At 49.7% G+C, this 17602-nt stretch overlaps 2 protein-coding genes across 5 annotated transcripts in view; one reads left to right on the top strand and one right to left on the bottom strand.

The window, feature by feature from the left end:
• LOC142570455 (uncharacterized) overlaps window positions 1-4878 on the top strand; it is a 19850-nt gene extending 14972 nt beyond the window's left edge. Inside the window, exons 3-4 of the mRNA XM_075678840.1 lie at window positions 3711-3760; window positions 4743-4878. Coding sequence (XP_075534955.1) covers window positions 3711-3760; window positions 4743-4878 — 186 coding nt within the window. The remainder of the gene's footprint in view (window positions 1-3710; window positions 3761-4742) is intronic.
• The window catches only part of Ptpmeg (protein tyrosine phosphatase Meg), a 323767-nt gene that overhangs the window by 229803 nt on the left and 76362 nt on the right, over window positions 1-17602 (bottom strand). The window lies entirely within an intron of this gene.

Raw genomic sequence — 17602 nt, 5'->3', positions numbered from 1 at the left:
AAGCCCCGCGACGTATACACTACATACACATCGCTCGTGGACGACGCATACCAGATGCATCAGTGGTGTTCCACTCAGCTCTAGCACGCAGTGCGCAAGAAAATTGCCCTCTGGGAAAAAAAAAAAGTTCCAGTGCAAGCACGCGAACGCCGCATTTCGCCGCATGTTCCCGGGGCGGACATTTCGAAACCGGTGCTACACGACTCAGGATACCACGACCATGCCAAGCAGTCAGTTACTGGCATTCATTCCGCCAGTTGCAGCATCTTTCCTAAAGTAATTAAAAAGAAGTTATGTAGTCAGGTTTAAACATTTAGAGAGCCGATCACCTCTCGCGGTTATCCCGCGCTTAAAACATATGGCGTTACGCTGCAGAACACGTGAGGTCGCGGGTTCGGTACAGGGCCTCGGCGACCGCTCATTCCGGTGGGCGCAGAATGCAAATACTTCCGTGTACCGAGCTTCGGGTGTACGTTGAAGAAGTCCGGGTGGTCGAAATTAAACCGGCGCCCTAAGTACAGGGCGTCTCTGAGAGCCCCACACAGCATTTCATTTTCGTCATTTCCTACACACATTTCCGCCATCGGAGAGCTTTAGATTAGCCGGACGCAAGCGTTGCGGCCCCCTAGCGTTAGGGGATCCCAACGCTACCCTCTCCTTAATCTAATAATATCTATTCGCTGTTTTACGTTAAGGCAACATTTGAATTAACCTATACACATACATCCGTTATTGGAGCACTGCACCCAACCAGATCGACCACACAAGCGAGTGCATAAATGGGACCCAGAAATGAAATTTCGTATGCCTCACAAGCCCAAAGCAATTTAAACAAGCATGGCGCACCGGATTCGCCTTAGTGTCGCATTAACCAAGTATACATTACAGACATCTGACAGGCTGCAGTGATACTATTCTAAATTGTGAATACTGTCAGGTACCAGAGGCACTCGATAAACTATTTTGCGTTTGTCCCACCTACGCGCAAGAACGACAGCAACTGGTCTCTTCCATCGCGAACGTAGATTATGAGTCCGCTATCGGACGAGTATCTTTTAGGTCCTTGGCCTAATGCAAACAGCGCCGCCCTGATAACAAGGGCCGCTATAGCCTTTCTACAAGTCGCTGGGCTGGACGCACGGCTTCAGAGATGCCACGAGGTTGTGAACTTGTATATTCGCTCCTCCTCCTCCTCCGCATCATCATCATCATCATCAAGATTAATCCGCCCTTTTTCTCCCTGTCGCTTTTCCCCAGTGCAGAGCAGCCTGCCAGAACAAGTTGTAGGTCAGGCCGACCTCTCTGCCTTTCCGTAAATAAATTTCTCTCTCGCTTTCTCTTTACGCATACATCAATGAAATCTTCACTCAAACACCGTTTCCAACGTAGGTCAGCTATTAATTATTATTTTCTTTAATATGTCGTTTAACGCTTCGAAACTGCACGACAGGCTACGAGGGACTACGCAGTGATGAACTATGGTTTAATTATGGCCACCTTTCTTACTGTAATGCGAACCAAATGCACAGTAGATCAGCATTTTTGCATACCGTCTTCATCGGAAACGCCGGTGCGACGGCCGGGATACGAACCAGCGACCTCGTCCACAGAAGAGCAACAATCACTGAGCCACCGCCGCATGTAATCAGCTGTTATAGAACACATTCTAGGCCCGAATAACGTAATCCCCGAAAAGACAACCTGCTTGCCTTTACTTTAACGTTTTGTTTTTTTAGGATGTGCTTATTCGTCCAAGCTAAAGCACTCAGTGCGTCCTTATACACAATATAAAAAAGCCCTGCACGCTTCCGCAGCCAGCATGAACGGAGAGAGAGAGAGAGAGAGAGAGAGAGAGAGAGAGAGAGAGAGAGAGAGAGAGAGGTTTCATCAGAGCAAATGTGGAGAGCAGATGGGGCAGCGTTACCCAAGCCTGCCGTACAGACTCTTTCTATAATTATACAGCTAGCTTTCCGGCGAAGCAGTTTGCCAAACTAATGGCGGCGTAGTCATTTTTGCAAAGAGCTTGTACAAGCGCAGTTTGGTTGCATATGACAGGGGAAATGCAGACGTGGTTCTTGTGATGAAACCTTGCAGATGAGACAAGCTTAGCCTCAACGCCCCCTCCCCCCCCTTTCCACCCGCATGTGCTGCTAGCCCTTCTGTCTCCGTGTAAACTATGTCCAGTGCCACCATTAGTTTGCCAAATATGCAGTGCAGAGAAGCGCACTTGCAATCATGAAAATGGTATGTGCTCCATTCACATTGGAATATAGGGGAGATATAAAACACAGGAAAGTAGACGCGAGGACGCGGAATGATGACGGAATAGCACAATCGGATATGCATCTGCTGTCCGATACTGCACTTGATCGGTGATCCTGGCTAAAGTGCACAAGAAGACGCGCGCTGTATCAAACAAACACTACACACGTACATCACTAAACAAAAGTTCGTATAATATCGTACGGTGTTTAGGGTAGATGTGCTTCACGCCCATATAGATATATCACCGCGGCAGCACGTCAAACACGTATCGGAATGAAGGTGAACGCTGTGACACGAGCGAATCGCCCAATTAAAGGTGTCTACGCCACAAGCATTCGAATCGGCATGCTCGTTTAACGTAGCACGCTGAAGCATTTCAACGTTCGCTTCCCCCCCCCCTTTTTTTTTGTTTAAAAAAAAGTTTAGTAACAGTTCTAAGTAGCTTCTGCATTAAAGCGTACTGTACTCCACACGCCGGCTTCGATGTTAAGTCGATAGTTGAACACTATACTGTAAAACATTTATTCGAGGAAAAAAGAAAAATAAGAAAGTCAGACGTCGGACGCAAGCAGAATATGAAAATCAGAAAAAGGAATTCACGCACCTTTGAGAACAGATACGAGTTTTTCTTCAAGCACGGGCACGAAGTAACTTACTCTACAAGTGTGCGAAGTTGAGCTAGTCGATTGAGTAACATTAAAAGAAAAAAAAAGAAGAAAAATTAACTGCGTCAGCTACAAACGGAATTAAGGTGAAACTACACAGACAGTGGCTAATAAGTAGCATACTCCGGGGTTTTACCTGTCAAAAGCACGATATGATTATGAAGCAGGCGGTACACGGTATAGTGCGGGGAGTGGGTGGCAAAACTTTATTCAGAATCAGAACGATTCGAGTCCGGCGAGTTAGTGGGCTGGGGCACCCGCCCAGGTTACGGCCAAGAGTTTCGGCGGCTTCCTCGGCCGGTGGACTGCCCAGAGTTGGTCTTCCAGGTCCGAGCTGAGCAGCACGGCCTGCCATCGCGCGTGGAGGCTGTCGGTGGAGGTCTCGCTCTCATGATCGTGTATTAGACTCTGGCATTCCCATAGCATGTGTTCTATAGCGATTCCGGATTAATTTATTACCTGTGGTTCTTCACCGTGCACTTTAAGTCGAGCGTTTTTGCAAGTTTCGCACCTTTAAATTGCAGTTGCCGCAGTCGGGATAGAACGGGCAACCTCGAGCTCAGCAGCGCAAGGCGCTGACTATTAACTGGTGGTTTATTCATAGGAGGGTCTTACACACATAAAATGACTCGAAACTATCAGAGCTATATAGCCAACGCCACATTTGCGTGTCATCAAAGACACATTCTTTTTTCGGGAACTGACTTACTACCACCTTTAACCATCATTAGCTTCCTTCACTAACAACGATTAATTATTTGTCGCTCGCCATACTTCCAGCGCAGGCGTACCGGCGTCCCTATCAGGGCAGCGAAAGCCAGGATAACGCGGTAAGTGCCAGGCAACATGGCGTCTACTGGCTTGCGATGGCGAAACCATTCGATAATACTAATCACGCTGCAATCCTTTGTTATGTCAGGCCACCAGCGAAAGCGACCCGCACGACTCGCTATTTATACCTTAACCAAAGCCTTATAACCTATGAGTTTCAGGTTTCCCCTGTTGGGTAAGAAGAAAAGAGCAGATACAATGTTAAAGAATCATTTAGATTCGAATATATATACGCCATTCTTTGATTTCACGTGAAACCAAAACCATTACATATTTTCCATCTTTTCCTTCTCTGTCGGTTTCACTCGGAGCGCGATTCGATACGAGTAGAGCAAAGAAGCGGGATTGCATCTTCTTACGCAGCATTTCAACATACCCGACGACGTTCTGCCTTCTCCTTTCGCTTTAAGCGTTATTAGCGTGCAGTATATTGGCGCAAGCGCAGCCGAGACGGCAGCGCGCTGACGATGACGACACAAGTGCGCGTATAATGCCCCGGCTATAGCGCCGCCCCCGCCTCCATCTGCCGCATGACTCCCCCCGCTCGATCCATCCAACAAAACTTTTCATTTTTTTTCTTTTCTCTCTCCCTCCTTCCTCATTTCTTTTTAACCGAAATCGGTGTCGCAATAGCAATTTGTTTCATCGTGCCTTTCATCCGCGACCAACAAAATTCTGCAACAATTCTGCGCATTCCGACGTGTTCGGCAACGGAGGAAAAGAAAGCGTGCGATTGCAGTCGACGCTCGTCGTGCCGCATCAAGCTGCGCTCGCCGCGACAGCGCGTGTTGTTGCCATCGGCCAGCGGGGGTAGTGAGAAAGGACGCCTGTTATATCGGCACTACAGATACCGAAAGGGCAGGATTCTGGATCAGTTAGTCGCACCTACTAAGTACAGGAAGGAGCTTTTGGGTCTCTGTCACGGGAATGGGTGGTTTGGCTACGTAGGCATAAACAAATTAAAGGAAAGATTTCTTACAGAATACTACCGACGTCTTCACCCAGAAAGATCGTGTTCTCGAGACGCCTGCGGCAGAAAGGATGTTCCACATCCGCAGCCAAGGTCTGCGAGTGGTGGCGCTGGCTAACACCCCCAGGGTTCTACTACGAAGAATAAATACCCAAGAAAGTGGACGGGGAAACGTCGCCGCGGTAGCTCAATTGGTAGAGCATCGCACGCGTAATACGAATGTTGTAGGATCGTTCCCCACCTGCGGCAGGTTGTTTCTTCATCCACTTTCATTTCCATTAATTTATCGTTTATTTCATTTACTAAGTACAAGCAATTTCACTACGTTGTCCTTGGTGTCAGTGTTTGCTGGCTTCTTATGATATGAACAATAAAAATCGGGCCCCTTGGTTAACCCGTCGTCATTTTCTGCCCGAACGCATAAAATTAATTATTTACAATGCGCTGTTTGTATCCCACCTAAATTATTGTTTCTTGGTTTGGGGTACTACCACTAAAACAAATATTAATAAAATATACATGCTTCAAAAGAAAGCTGTGCGCTACATTGCAAACGTAGACTACCTTGCTCACACTCAGGAACTGTTTGCTCGTTACCAAATTTTGCCGATTAATACCGTGTACGAATATTACTTAGCATTAAAATATAAGCGTTGTATCCAAAATAACCAGCTTAGTTTTCTTGAATTACCCTGTCGCAGTCAAAATCTTTCAGAATACTCCTTTCGCAAAAAAGAAATTTGGCACATTCCCTTTTCCCGTACAATGTATGGCAACAGATGCTCCGACATAGCCTGCCCACTGTTTTGAATAAATTATTGTCAAGGGGTATAATTCCTGAAACATGTCCACTTGTTGACATGAGAAGTGCATTAATTCACAAATATCTTCTTTTTGAAAGCCGCGTTCATGTATTTTTTTTTTCGTATCTTGCTGCGATGTATCCTGTCTAATTTTATCTTGCTGCTATGCATTTCTGTGTTTTTTTTTTTTACTATTATTCTGTGTTTTTTCTGTTTATGCTTTGTTCACAAACTCATGCATATACGAGATATTTTTGCCCTTGTCAAATAGCCACAGTGTTACTATGACTTTTACACTTTGCGTTTTCGCTGTGTGCCTTGTACAGGGGGGCTCGGGCGTCCCTCAAGTGATTGTGTTCACTTTTTGCCCGGGCCCACCCGCATCGTTGATTTTTTGCCGATGTAAAAATAAACTTCAACTTCAACCCCCTTCTTCTTGCTTACTTCAGGCGTTTTGAGTCCGTCCGTCTCCTTACGCCAATGCAGTATAACCCAACTTGTTTGCCAGCTTGGACTACTACGTGTGTGCTCGTGGTGGTCATGCCGTCGTGGTCGGTCCATAGTCGTCATACAGTCGTCGCCGCATACCACCTTCCGACGTTCCATCGACGTCCTTTTCCTTCACCCTCGTTCTATCGTAATCGAGCTGTAATCATTCAATCGTGATTACGCTGTCGTCGTCATGCGCCATCGTCGTCATTTAGTCATCGTCAGAAAGACGCTGTCATGAATCTGTTTCCATACCTTCGCCGTCATGCCGCCGTCGTCACACCACCTTTGTCGCTCCACTCACGTCATTTCATCGTCATCCCCTGCGTGGTGGTCACACAGTCCTCGTCATGCCCATGGGCGATCTTGGCAAGCGAGCGTGATAGACAAAGGGGCCGATACCGGGGACACTGTATGTTGCGTAGAGCAGAAGCAACGAAAGTCACAGAATGGGCACATGCTTTAAATAAATGCGACTTCAGCAATACCGCGCGTCGTTATGATGCTTGAGTGCTAATCACATTACCGTCGACTGTCATCAACAGACGAGTTCTGCCGTAATAGTCTTTTCTTTTCGTTCTACAGCGAATAACGTTACAACCTGTTTCGTTTCGACTTCGGCATACATCCCGAAGGCGGCGCCATCTTAACACAGCCTCTCAAAGCGCTAGCTGCCACGACGGAAGAAGGGGAGAAACTGCAGCACGCTCTCGCTTTTCTAAGCAATTTGATACGCGACTAGACGCAAGCGAAAGACAGTGGTGAGAATGGTCATCACTCTGTGGCCGAATGGGGCGTGGCGGGTGCTCGTACTGCGAGACGTGCCGCACGCGCCGGACGGTCTGAGCGAGCTCGCGTTTGCGCTTGAGATCGTGGCTTGGACGGCCGGCGTTCAGTCCCACCATCGGACGCTTGAATTCTGTCATATTGACGAAGTCCCGAAACAATGAGAGATTGGAACCAACCTACCGCCAAATGCTTGCGATGGGCCAAAGAACGGTTCGCATTAAAAAGAACATTGAGACTATCTATACGAACTGAGTAATAGACATCCAACCAAGAACCGAAGCTAAGCAGCATTGTGGCAGCTCGTTAGAGTATACGTGGTATGAACCGCATGTGAACACCCGAGTGCCGATGGCTCCTATTCGTCGTTGGACTCGTTGACAACCTGCGAGTTAAGTACAGGCTCCGACAACAAATAAACTGTCCGTAAAGTGTACCTCCGCGCTACAAAAACGTAGTTCCCGAGGTACGCCGATATGGGCGGCGTTCAAAATACCGGGTCTTACAATGGCTTCCGGCGCTTGCTGCACACCAAAACATAGCCTTCGAGATTGGCTTCGGTTACTCCGACAGAGCCGTTACTCCGACGTGCCAGATCGCCTCCACCATGGCGCCGTGCAAACCAGCGAACGTTACTGGCTGGCGCGTCTACAGAAATTCCCTATAAGAGAGCGGTGCATTCGCCGCTGCATTCCTAATTCGTCACCGAGTATACATCTATACGGTACGCTTACGCTCTCTAATTACGTGGTACATTGCTAGAATTCTCTCTCTTCGCAGGGCTCAATAATAAGCGTATAAATACGGTACACCGGCTGAGCTAGGAAAAACCAAGGCCTACCCGAAGACGCGTACCGTCGGCCTCTTTTCGGCGGCGGGTGAGGATCGCTCTTGGCGTGTAATTCAAATCTTGGTCACAGTGCCGGCGTCTTTCTCTCGCGCGATCGCAATTCGTCGGTTCTCCGTCGGGCTCTTTGTCCTTCCATTTCTTTTTTTCGTTCTCCATCTTTGTCCAAACACTACAACGTACAGAATCGGATGAAAGCCAGCACGACGACATTTCGTTATGCAAAATAGAAGACATTTCGACAAATTTATGACATTTCGTGTCGCAATTCGCCTTCGAAGTGAAAGTCCTCGCGGCCGTTACACCTGCGCAACCTCGTTTCGTAAGAATACATTTTCTCTCTTATTCGGTCATGTTACGTGCGCAATATTGCGCACGGTGGGCCACGTGCCGAGTGTTCCACGTAAACAAATAACAAAAAGGCACTACACCACACATGCACGAGCGCTATACGTTCACCGATGAGCAGGGTTCTTTCGCAAGCGTCGTGGAGGGAACTGTTCCATAACCCGGCGCTGACCGTGGACAAAGGGACGTCTTTTATCGATCTTATAGCCATGACGCGATGGGCCCAAGGTTACTGGAATTAAACGATCGTAAAAAAAAAAAATACGTGCGCGACGATTAAACTGCGGGTCTTTTAGCAGTAGTCTAGCGTTGGCGAAAAAGCTTAACCGGTCGCGAGTCCGAGGAAACTGTTTCCGCTTATTGAAAGGTGGCGGCTGGGCCGCAGCGAGCGCGGAAACTGGTAATTTTACTTCGTTCCTCAGATGTATATTGTTCGCGCAGAACGCGTCGACACAGTATTTCATGAACCAAGAATAATGAACATAAATCTGTTAACCAAAACACGGCGTTTTCTGAACGTTTGTTAATTGGGGAAAAAATACGTGAGACGTTACGTGTTCGCTACGTGTAAAAGCTCCAATAGCTTACCAAGCATTTACTAATTTTCCGAACACTGCTCTTCTGCCCCGAAAGCCATACTGCGCGTAGAATATCAAAAGGTTACATATATACTGTCATCAGGACAGCGCCTGGTCGTAGCTGATCAGGATAAACGAAAAAAAAAACTATTTAGCATCAAGTGTGCCCAGTTACTTCTGTATTCACGCGTAACGTGGTGAGTTAACAGCCTTCTCTGTACTTATAGAGGAGGTAATATCCTACTCGTAGGTCGTATAAGGTCCTATAAGCCTCCATATAAGGTCATAGCCTCCTCTATAAGAGGAGGTCGTAGCCTCCCCTAAGCTATAGAGGAGGCTACATGGTTCGGTATATTCGTATGGATCGCCAACAAACGTAAACAGCTATACGTGTATGTGGCCCTATAGCTTGCTGACATAAGGCACAAACGAAAGGCACAAGGCAGCGACGTGCGAGCACGTACGCCACAAACAGCGGTTCCTCGCTTTCCTCTCGACTTAACAAGGTCCGCAGTGTCTGTCAACTAACGCCGACAAGTGTCCCGAGATCAAGCAGCGTGTAATCGCTCCGAAAGCGGCCGACTGAGGAGCCAGACGGCGCTGTTTAACTGAAGGAAATGAACGAACGAATGAACGATGTATGAAGAGGCCAGTGAGTTAGCGACGGTTTTATTTTTATTTCTCCCTCTTAAAGCGGGCAGGTGGTGCGTGACACCCGCATGTAGATCAGGTGTGGTTTCATACGTTTCCGTGGAGTATTAATGATAATACTTGTCAGAACACCGATGAAGCACTAACGAAAAGATTATCTGAATCAAGACGTCTAACGACCTAAGAGAAGCGAGGGCCGGGGCATACTCAAGAGGAGGCCAACGAACATTTACCAGCCATGCAGCAAATACACCGCTCGACATAAGCTCATCAAGGGATGCCGGCGAAGTAAGCACGCGCTGCCGCGGCTGTCGCCGCCGCCGCCGCCACCACGGCAGACGTCGCAGGTCAGCCCTGCCAGCTGCACCGCACGACGCGCCGCATGGCAATCACGCCAGACGGTGGCGTCGCCGAGACAACGCCCACTCGACGCTCTATATATGCAGGAGGCTGGTGCGTGGGCCACTATACGCCCCCCCCCCCATCCTCCCCACTTCTCCGCCCTTTCCACCTGATTTACGACGCGTATACGCGAGCCCACGCCGCACGTGCAGCACTGCAGTGCGTATGCAAACGACGCGGAGCACTGCGCTCTTCCCCCCCGAGCCGCTTTTCTCCGCTCACGACAGAACCGAGTTAACACTATACGCAGAGAGAGAAGGGAAGAAGGAAAAGCAGGGGGGTTAACCAGAGTGAGTCCAGTTTGCTACCCTACACGTAGGGAGGGGGGGAGAAAGAGAGAGAGAGAAAAACATGAGTCTATATCGCACTTTCACGTGCACTAAGGTGCAGGATGTCTACAGTCGGGCACGCAAGTATGTTGCCTTCAGGCAGTGAAGAAGAGCTCGAATTGCTTTCTCGGCTAATGAACTGTGAGGCCATGGGCTCCCAAGATCTTTTCTGTGAATGGCCTATCGTCCAGTCTATTCAAGGCACACTCTGTCGTTGGTTATTAAAGCGAGATCAGTGGCACAGAATATGAGTGATGGTCTCTTCACACTTGCACTTAGTGCACATCGGTGAGTCCACCATTCAAATACGACAGTTGTAGGAGTTAGTGAATGCCACTCCTACCCACAGCCGACGCAGCAGTGTTGCGTCAGGTTGTGAAAGGTCTGCCGGTAATTTCACTTTCAGTGATGGCTCGAGGTTGTATAAACGACGGTTAGAGTTCTGTGGCACATGCCAGTAACTTGACGTGATGGTACGAGCGAGACTGCGAAGCTCTCTTGCAGCGTCTACTCTCGATAAAGGTATAAGGTGTCGGTGCTCCAGCTTGGGCACGTTGCGTAGCGTCATCGGCGAGGTGATTACCAACAACTCCACAATGTCCCGGCAGCCTCTGAAAAATTATATGCCCTCGTTCAGAAACGCAATGCCAAATTTTGTTGTTACGGGACACCAACTGTTCATAATTACGAAGTCGCAAACCTCGCAATCTTTGGAGGGCTGCTTTCGAATCACAAAATATTGCTCATTTGCTAGGCGGTCCTTTTTCAATGTATTTCACAGCAGCGCGAAGAGCGGCCAGTTCGGAACCCGTAGATGTCGATATGTGTGAAGTCTTAAACTTGATGACGACCGAATGAGATGCTATAATAACAATGGCGCCCATCGAATTTTTCGAGACGAACGTCCCTGTAAACATGGTTTCGTTTAGCGTACGAACAACGCAAAAGTTCCAATGTGATCTGCTTGAGAGCCCTGGTGGTCAGGTTAGCCTTCTTCCCTATACCTGGAACAGCAAGGTATACAGGAGGCTTTTGCAAGCACCACAGAGGAGATCGCGTTGTTGTTGCGGTCTAGTATCCCAATGACAAGGAGTGCTGGTTAGCCGCAACTGATTTGGAAAACGCTGCCTTGGATCTTTTCTCAAGCAAGCGAGAGAGATGGTGGTCAGGGACACCGGATATATGACTAACATGCGCCCGGAGTGCGTCGACAGCTATATAAGTCGTTATTGGGTGGTCCCTCGCGTTGGCAATTGTTGCTACGGTTGAAGCACATCGAGGCCGCCCCAGACATGTTCGAAGGGCTTGGCCTTGAATGCTCTGCAGAACATAGATGTTAGTTTCGTCAGCATTGGACAGCACTGGTATGCTATATCGCAAGTATCCTAGGAAACCATCCTGTATAGCTGAAGCATAGATGCCACGGATGTGCCCCACGTTTAACCAGCAATCTGAGTATATGGACGATAAAGGTAAGCCTCTTCTACTGTAAGCCGTACAGGCAGCTGGGGACGTGTAACTGCCGAGGCCCATATGCATATGTCGTCAGCATATATGGAAAGGTTGACTGTATGTGTCGGACGTCGGCAAGTCCAAGGATTGCAAGGTTAAAGCGGGGCTAAGAACCCTGCCCTGTGGGACACCACGGCAAGTGTAATGGTCAGCAGTTCGGCCATCCGCACTTTGCACAAAGAAGGATCTCTTGAATAGATAGCTCCGAATCCACCGAAACATTCGTCCACCACTTTCTTTATTTTCTAGGGCATCAAGGATGGCTTCATGCGTTACATTATCATAGGCGCCTTTCACATCGAGAAAAACGGCAACCGATATACGTTTGCGGTGTTTTTCTTGTTGCACAGACGTCACGAGGTCGATGACGTTGTCAATAGAGAAGCGGCCTCTTATAAACCCAGCCATAGCCTCGGGGTATACGTTGTGGCGCTCAGGATACCACTCTATACCACTTATAGGCGTGTGAAAACCATTCTTTCCATGAGCTTCCCAACACAGTCCAGCACAATGCAAGCTGTGAACTTCGGAAGCTGCATCAAACGGTTCCTGGATCACGTACTCGCATCATGCTTGGAGTTCAGCGGAGGTTACGTGAAGTGGTCCAAATAAAATTTCAAAGAAAGTCGCAGCTTCGCCCCAAAGGCGAAGCATCGATTGCGATAGCAAATTAGTGGACAGCTATACGATGTAAGAATAGTAGTTTCATCCGCCGCAAAACCTTGTAAACCATAGGCATGCTATACTCGCGGACAAATTTCTGTGGTTATCGCAGAATCTGTGATTATCTGTGGAATCTGTGGTATCTGTGGCTAACGCATCACGTGAATTGCCGCGCCGAGCTCCGCCGCCGGCTTGGCGCATGCGCTCTCCGCAGCTGGGTCGCCGCCTGACCACGTGACTCACCGCGCATCTGGCTAAGAGGAGCACCGCGCTCGCGTAGTCAGTGCGAGCTTGGCCGTATGAGTACATATGGCCATATATGAGAGCGAGGCCGGGACGCCTTCTCTGAGCGTTGCGCGGGAGGTTTTGAGCCTTCGTCGCCAAGCGGCGTCTGACCACCCCTCGGATATTGCCCGGCGAGCTGCTTCTCTGGAGAGGGTCCTGAATGTAACAGGCGTCAAAATCAATGTAGCGGCCGCGTTCGCGCCCTGTCCGTTTGTGCTTCGACGCTGCGCATGTCCGCGGCGTCTCTTCGCATGTGTAGCACTTGCGCTTTCCCTGTGGCACAACGTGCATCGCACCGTCGAACGATGCGTGTCTACCCAAGCATAATCACAGTCATATGTCTAGCCACCGACCTAGGCACAGCAGTTATACCTGGCTTAACGATGATTGTATACCTAAGTATAATAATTACAGCTAAATTAAAGGTTAACCAAGTGAAACCAAGACTTGACTAGGATAAACCAAGCTTTCGCTTTGCATATCCAGTGTTAGATGAGCTAAACCGCAGCCAATTTTTTAAGAAGGTCCAGTTTGTGAGACGTATTGGAAAGGAAAAGTGCTAAACGCGAGACAAGGAACGAGAGGACGGGCCCCATTAACAAGTGCGAATATTATTAGTACGCTTACGCAGAGTACAGAGAAACATGCATAATACAAGACAAAGAGATGCGTGTGCCAGGACTGCGGCTATCATACTGACAGTATTTACTACAACCAGCATAAACTGAAGCATGAACAGAAAAAAAAGTGGGGCGGGAAGTTGACGCAGATCTAACACGCACGTTGGAATCTGTGTCCGAACTGTTTGCTTTCCTCCTAAGCATGTAAGCGTAACACGTCCTCATGCAACGTTTATGTTTCATGGATTTTTCTTTTGCATGCTTACAGCGCTTACAGGCTATACCGAAATGCAAAGACCCAGTCAGATGAACGCACAACGTAAGATTTATATGCAGCGACGGGACGATGACGGACGCAGCGTATTATGCTCGTCGAGGGAAGAATTGTGATGACAGATTCATGTACAGAGAAAACCGCCCATATACAGGTACATATAAAGGTTCTGCGCCTCCTCCGCTACAGTGGCACGTACCCATTCTGGAGGATTAGCCAAGAACAGCCACATAACAAGTGGCACATGCTGAATGGCTAAATCAAGTTAAGTCATGAAAGTGAGAAAAAAAAACTCCCTTGAACATAACGTGCTGTTCCGTTAAAGGGTCAGTGAGCTTTAGAGATATACCTATGGGCCGACATTACAAGTGCGTGTTTGTCGGTTATAACATACAGGGGTTACACAAGCCCGTTTGCTGCTTATATCCTTCGGCGAACGTAACTCCCGTTGCACGTGATCACAATTTTGGGAAGGGCTGCGTGCGATCGTTCCGCAAGTAGCCAGAGTCTTGAGGCACTGTGGTGACTGAGTGCATATTTTGTACCCTAGATTTAAGCCACTGATGAAATTTAAGGCAGAGCTGCAGGATACGTAGCCTAATCGGTTTTGACGCTTTTGGCTTGTTCGCGCTTAATTCACGCCGACTGTAAATATTATCCAGCTATAAAGCGTGGTTAAGGATCTTGTGAAAAAAAAAGAAGAAAAAAGAACAGTAAGGATATTTCACGTGCTGAATAAAGTTATGCGCACTGAACGTTCAAAGGCAGCAGGTTCATACATGGACACACCTCGGAGGCCTTCCGGAAGCATTCGTAAAGCACAGTGCTTGTCGGAAGTTTCGAAGCCACAGAGCACGTGATAGAACCGGTCAACAAGCCGCCTACATATGTGTATCGTAGACACAGAACTTGCTCCAAAACCTCAACTATTCAGACGGCCAGTACTCCTAGTTCTTGCTGATAATCCAAGTTCCGGGCGCACTGCAGAAGCAATGCCAACAGGGAACACCTACGAGCCTCATACCACTCTTGGAGTGACTTCCAATCTTCTTACGAAGACAGTACGCTTCATAAAACACTTGAAGAGTAGCGTTGAAAGAAGAAAACCGCAGCTGCAGAAACTTCCGAGACGCGGTAACAAAACTCTGTTCATGGCACTATAAGGCTTTTAGCTATATATTCGCCAATCTCCACAAACAAGGTCGCCGACACCTCCGCTTGTGTGTTCGTTTCTTTGTAGCTTTTTGCCCCGTCTCTCTTAATTGTAGCACCCGCATTTTCGCCACGCAGCATCCTCCACAGAAGCAGCAGCACACTGCGGGGTGAACGGAACAGGCGGCAATATTTTAGCCCTGCGTGCGTTAATCGTACGAACCGTACGGATAACGCGGCCAGGCTGAGCGCTGCTGGAGGGAAAGGTTTAGCGCGCTGCCAGGCACGTTCTCGAGCGGCAATACGAAACGCTCTCTTCCTAGCAGCCCAGCAACAACGTAAAAGTGTTCCGGAGAGCAGCATATGCATAGGCGCACGGTTTCGACACGCAAAAAAGAAAAAAAGAAAGAAAGGAAGAAACGGCACCAGCGGCGCGCGAGCGACCCGCATTCCGGGATGTGCTCGCGTGTACTGCTGCTTCCGGAAATGGGCGTCTCCCTTCGGGACGTCCGACGGCACACACGCACACACAAACACCGGAACCCGTCGCCGCCGTTGGCGACGGCACGCAGGGGTCGCACGACGCGGCCCCGCTGCACCTTCACCTATATCCCGCTTCCAGACCGGGGGCAGCAATTCATTAATTCATTCGCTCATCCGTCTCAGCGTGGGACTCACCAGCAACGCTTCTATATATTGCAAACGCCCACATCCCAGCGCCCGGCGCTGTCCTCTTCCTTGTACAGGACACAGGAACAGATGCTGGTGGTTCCAAGGTGGCATCTCTCTCTCTCTCTCTCTCTCTCTTTGAGGGTACGCTATAGTGTTGGTGTCTGCGTGCCGATATCCGTTTTCCGGTCGTGACGGCCTTATAGCCGTCAGTCACGAAAGGGAAGCTATTTGTCTCCGTCCGCGAGGCGCAGCGGGAGAAAGCGAACGCCACCCACACGCGATCGCGCGGCTTCGTGCGCCTGTTTGGGGACACCCCGACACCGATCCAGCCGGCATTGAATACGCATGCAGCGTCTCGGATGTGGTTGTCTGTCACGAAGAGTAGCAACAGCTGAAATAATAATAATAATTATTATTATTATTATAGACCCGTTTCGTGCCCACGCTGTAGGAATAAATAAAAATAATTAAGAGTAATCCCGAGTGATTTGTTGTTCACAGCGGCCCCAATTATCTTATAGTAATAATAATAATTGCTGGTATTTAACATCTCGAGCCTTTGCCTGGGGCTATGCGGTGCGCAGCAGTGGATTGCACGCAGTGCAGCGGGATTAATTTTGCCCACTCGGAGTTCCTTAAAAACTTGCACCGACGGGCATTTAAACGTTAACGCGATTCATGTGCACAGAGGAGCCCGCAGGTCATTTTAGCGGCGGGGTATATTTCGGCGGTCGAACCTCGTTGTAGCGAATTGACATTAAGCACGAAGATACATTCGTTATATCCATTATGTTACCTACTCATACCGGTGAAAAATAATGAATTTACTTCCTCAAACCGACAATTCGGCAGATCCGTGTACGTTACACCGCGGTTTAACTGGATACAACCCAAATAGTTCATGCAAGGTGACGGGCAGTCGTCCAATGTGTTCAACCCCAGTTGTCCCCGTTTTCGAATAAGCAACCCCAGAATTTCCAGGCCAATTTTTATTGAACTATTAGAATGCTAAATTAAAGCATTTCCGTGCGCGCGCGTTTGCGCGTGTCTAGCGGCATCTTTAAATAACTTCTCATGCACTCACGAGCTCACCACTTGGTACAAAACACGTCGCAGGGGCTTCGGAATATTTTCGCACCAAATTTTCACACACACACACACACACACACACACACACACACACACACACACACACACACACACACACACACACACACACACACACACACACACACACACAAGCCATTTTTGGTCGGTGTCGGTACCCGCGACCTCTCTAGTGTCGTGTGCGCCTTTTGCATTCCCTCTACATCGGACTGCGGTCACCGCAGCGCGCGAATCGCACCTGCGCTCGGCGGCCGAACGCCGCAGGTAGTGCGCGGCAGCCCAAACGAAAAATCCTTTCCGGTAGGCACAGGTACCACCGCGCGCCAAAGCTCGTCATGAGAGAGGTTTAGGTTAGGGGACGCAAGCCGCTTGCGTGCCCTAATCTACAACTCTCTATTACGATGCTGCAGCCAATACCGCACTGCGCGGAGCGCCGCATACGCCAAGTGAGATTACGCACCGCCACAGCGCGATCGCCACGCTCCTAGGAGAGCCTCGCCAGGTCAACACGCGGCAGGCCTGGCCGCCGACTGCCTCACGGGACAAGGGAAAGGGGGGGGGGGGCGGCAGGCGACGACAAGCGGGGCCACGCGAGGCACGACCCCGAGGGCACGCGAGCAGAGAGAGGGGTGGCAGTGAAACGCAAGCTTTTACGCGGCAACCACGACGCTTCCCCGGCAAGTCGGGCGCCTCCAAAAAATAACGATGGCGGGAAACGGCATCGGGCGCGCGACTGACTCGCTTCGCGGCCACGCGACTCGAGGTCGGTCGGTCGGTCGAGGCACGCCGGGGAGGAGGAGGTGAGGCGTCTTGCGGACCAACGGGTGGGCACGCAGAAGGCGGACCTCGCCGCTCATCCAGGGCAGTCCTTCTTGCCCCCCCCCCCCTCCCACCTTCTACTTCATCTCTCCTTAAAGGAACAAAGAGGGCCGGGGTGGTGGTGGTGTGGGGGATGGATGGGGGGGGGGGGGGTAAGCGTCGTGATAACGAGCCATAAAGGAACACCGCAAGAAGAAACGATCGAACCGAACCCACAAACGTACTGCACGATGTGCATCCTCCGCGCTGCCGCAGTCACGCGCGGGAGGACCGCATGGCCGTCTGCTAGGGGCATTTATAAACGCCACACGGGGAAGCGCGTCGAAAACGGGCAATCGAAAAGCGAATTCTCCGAAAGGAGCGGCCACGTCTCTTTTCGCGGCAAGGTCTCGCGAATCCCATCCCCTCTTCCGTACGCCGCTGGAGGCAACCTGCAGGTGGGTGCCTAAACAAGGAGCCCGGGGCCGCCGCTTGGCCGGGCCCAACTGCAGCGCAAGTTCGCGCGTGATCGGCGGCAAGTGCGACTGTAGTTGA

This window comes from Dermacentor variabilis, chromosome 2 (assembly GCF_050947875.1).
Source record: "Dermacentor variabilis isolate Ectoservices chromosome 2, ASM5094787v1, whole genome shotgun sequence".
In the NCBI taxonomy this organism is placed as follows: Eukaryota; Metazoa; Arthropoda; class Arachnida; order Ixodida; family Ixodidae; genus Dermacentor; species Dermacentor variabilis.
This window is presented reverse-complemented; position numbering and strand designations above follow the sequence as displayed.